Below are 3010 nucleotides of genomic sequence, written 5' to 3' on the forward strand. Positions count from 1 at the left end.
GTATAGGGCTATAGTATAGGGCTATAGTTACTAGAGCTACGTGGCGATCAGGAAGTTTACTGTTCACGTCACTATCGGGAGTTATCATAATATTTTAGATGACTGAATTACCTTTCCATCAAATTTATTTAACTCTACATCCTGCTCAAAAATATCTTTCACCTGAAACGAATAGAAACTTTCTGCATTTCCGTGCAAAACTTGCAGAATAACAACTAGTATAAGAGTGCAAACGCGGCAAATAGAAAAACTTGTCATCTTCCTTTCTGATTGTTGTGGTTCCCAGAGGTCGTCATCCACTGTATATATGTGCTTTAAACGCCGCGAGGTGGTGCTGTCAATAAAAGTAACCAATCAACGTATAGTGATTACGGAAACTGGCCTATCAGCGAAGCGCTAAATTTAAATAGCCTTCGTATGTTTGTCAGAGATATAACTAAAGGTTGATTTGGTAAGCGCTTAGTAAAATTGTTTAGTAATACATTACTAATAGTCTCAATTATCTGTTTATTACGACTTGCGAGTAGTCCGTGCGGCGGTTTTATATTAAATGCAATTTGAAATAACGATGTCGATGCAACTAGCCTAAGGCTAAGGCTAAGGCTAACTGTGTTGTTTGTTGCAGTTGTAAGTTGTTATTCGTTTGGCCGCGTGACTTAATCCTGTACTGTACCGTGTACGTAGGCCTTCTCATTCTTCTTACATGTTATTTCTTGTCATAGGTTACTCCGTTCGAATCTGAGACTGAGTCATCAACCGCCTGACAACATACTGATACTGGTCTATTATATAATATAGCACCGTGACAAACTCAGGGATGTCGCACTTCAATTTAGAAAATCAGATCAGCAATTTACAGCTGTTGGATCAGCCTATCACGAAAGGTCCAGCACCACGCTGGCAAAGAAAAGTACAAGAGGTATACATTCACTACTCAACCAAGTAGACCCTAGCCCTAGGCCTAGAGTCGACATCCATCAAAAATGACATCACTGACATAACACACCGCTTGGCACTATACGCATTTCTATACACTTTACGTGACAAATATAAAACTACAACTTACAGTGATTATTTATGTGTATTTATGATTAAAAAAATGCATTGACCTTGAATGCACTCATATGTCTTTGTATTGTAATAGGCCACCTGTAGCAATGTGAACATGTCACTAAATGCAAGCAAGAACATCAGCATGACGAGCAAGACACCACTGAAAGGAAATATGTCGTATAGTGCCAACATGTCAGTGAACAAAACTCCCAGTGATAAAAGGAACAGTCGAAGTCCAATGTCCGCCAGTAAAAAGACTCCAGGTATGATCAGGTTGTCCTGCTGAGATGTTTTAAAGTACGTTGGTCGTCGCAATTGGTCTTTGCAAACGAATATGTAATGTCATGATCAACATAATTAAAAATATTGGAGTGGTGTTCCTGTTGAGCTTTCATGGGTAAATTCCAACATCGTGCTCCATATTTCGTCACATGTTAGAATAACTTATAAGATCGACTCACAAATGTGTCACCTTTTCACAGAAAGTGGCATGCAGACGACATCGGAGTACATGTATCGTATCTACCACTGCAATGATTTTTATTTTAATCTTCAACAGGAAAGTCAAAAACGCCCAAAAAGACCCCAAGTGGTCTCCACGACAGATTCATCCCTAACCGCAGTGCTACACAATATGAACTTGCTCACTATCTGATTGCGAATAATAAAGAGGAAGATAAAGGTATAATGATGCATAGGTAGACACGTGCTTCCACACTCATACATCAGGTTATTTATTTCGTATTATTTTTATTTATTTACATATTAATTTTGTCACAAATAAATCATGCAAATTTAAATGACTTCAACCTTAATAACCTATTATATAATAAAGGTAAGGTAAATGTAGGTAAATTGATCGAGATTGATAAGTAAAGACACTCATGTCAATTGTCAAGTGAAATGGGGGAGTAGCATGAGCATGCTATATTTTGCTGATATGCTGGCTTGAATGTGTAATCACCGTAGCAGATGCAGAGGCGCTGAGTCCAACGAAGAGAGAGTTTCAGCGAGCGATGAGCGAGAATCTGAATGGAGGCATGGATGTGAGCGCCAGGATCGTTGCTTACAGGAGTAGACCTCCATCGGCCCCAGAAGGTGATTCGTCAACACGTCGGTCGCATGATTTGATTATGAGTCATTGGTGTTATATCTCTGGGCATCGCTGTCACATTTTGACTGTGGGGCGCGGGTGGGGGGGACGAAATCACGTTCTGTTTTTGTTCTTGGCAGTTAATCATGGGCAGTTTGCTATTGGCCACGTAATAGTATCTACAATAGTCAAGCCACCTCGCAGGCAATAGGATTGGCCCTGATGTAATTGTATCGCAGCCCAATGTTGCTACGTCAAAACGTGAATGGTGCTCAGTGTTGATGACTCATCGATTGCATGCAGGTCACCAGAACAACTTGAAAGTGCTCTACAGTTGCAGCAAGACGCCCGGTTCCAGCCGAAAGACGACCCGACACATACCTCAGGTTCCAGAGAGAATTCTAGATGCACCAGACATTGTAGATGACTACTGTAAGTTAAACTACATTGCAGTAATTGAGATCGGAAAGTCCAGCTGTGCTATGTAGGTCACAGAAAAGAGGATATAAAATGGCCGAGGCGCGCTTAAGAATTAAAGAACATGATTAATGTAAACACTCGTGCGTTTTTAGTTTTTGCATTAACATAACCATTGCAAAATATCCCAAACGACCACAATCATATTTGTAAATGTTTATGTAAACAGAAATGCACCGGTGAATTGAAGTATGATGTTAGTGAAGAGAATTATAGATCATAAACCTAGAATAGTCCTATCCTACCCATGTTATAAAAGGGCAGTTTATACCCCCTCTTATCTGATCTCAATATGGCGACGGGGACTTTCCAATATGGCTTATAGATCCATGACTCTATGTGAATGGCACGTACAGTAGTATCAGGAGTAGATAAAGGGAAAGAGTG

At 40.0% G+C, this 3010-nt stretch overlaps 2 protein-coding genes across 2 annotated transcripts in view; one reads left to right on the plus strand and one right to left on the minus strand.

Annotated features, from left to right (window-relative positions):
- LOC106813656 (glutathione peroxidase 7-like) overlaps positions 1-308 on the minus strand; it is a 5805-nt gene extending 5497 nt beyond the window's left edge. Inside the window, exon 1 of the mRNA XM_014817850.1 lies at positions 112-308. The gene's annotated coding sequence lies outside the window, so the exon portion shown is untranslated. The remainder of the gene's footprint in view (positions 1-111) is intronic.
- A 71-nt stretch (positions 309-379) lies between these two features.
- Positions 380-3010, plus strand: part of LOC106813653 (cell division cycle protein 20 homolog) — a gene marked incomplete in the record, with an annotated part of 12730 nt that continues 10099 nt past the window's right edge. Inside the window, 6 exon segments of the mRNA XM_014817846.1 lie at positions 380-451; positions 723-919; positions 1145-1316; positions 1613-1735; positions 2023-2151; positions 2450-2578. Of these exon segments, the coding sequence (XP_014673332.1) occupies positions 818-919; positions 1145-1316; positions 1613-1735; positions 2023-2151; positions 2450-2578 (655 nt within the window).

This window comes from Priapulus caudatus, unplaced genomic scaffold, assembly GCF_000485595.1.
Source record: "Priapulus caudatus unplaced genomic scaffold, Priapulus_caudatus-5.0.1 Scaffold804, whole genome shotgun sequence".
Taxonomy (NCBI): Eukaryota; Metazoa; Priapulida; class Priapulimorpha; order Priapulimorphida; family Priapulidae; genus Priapulus; species Priapulus caudatus.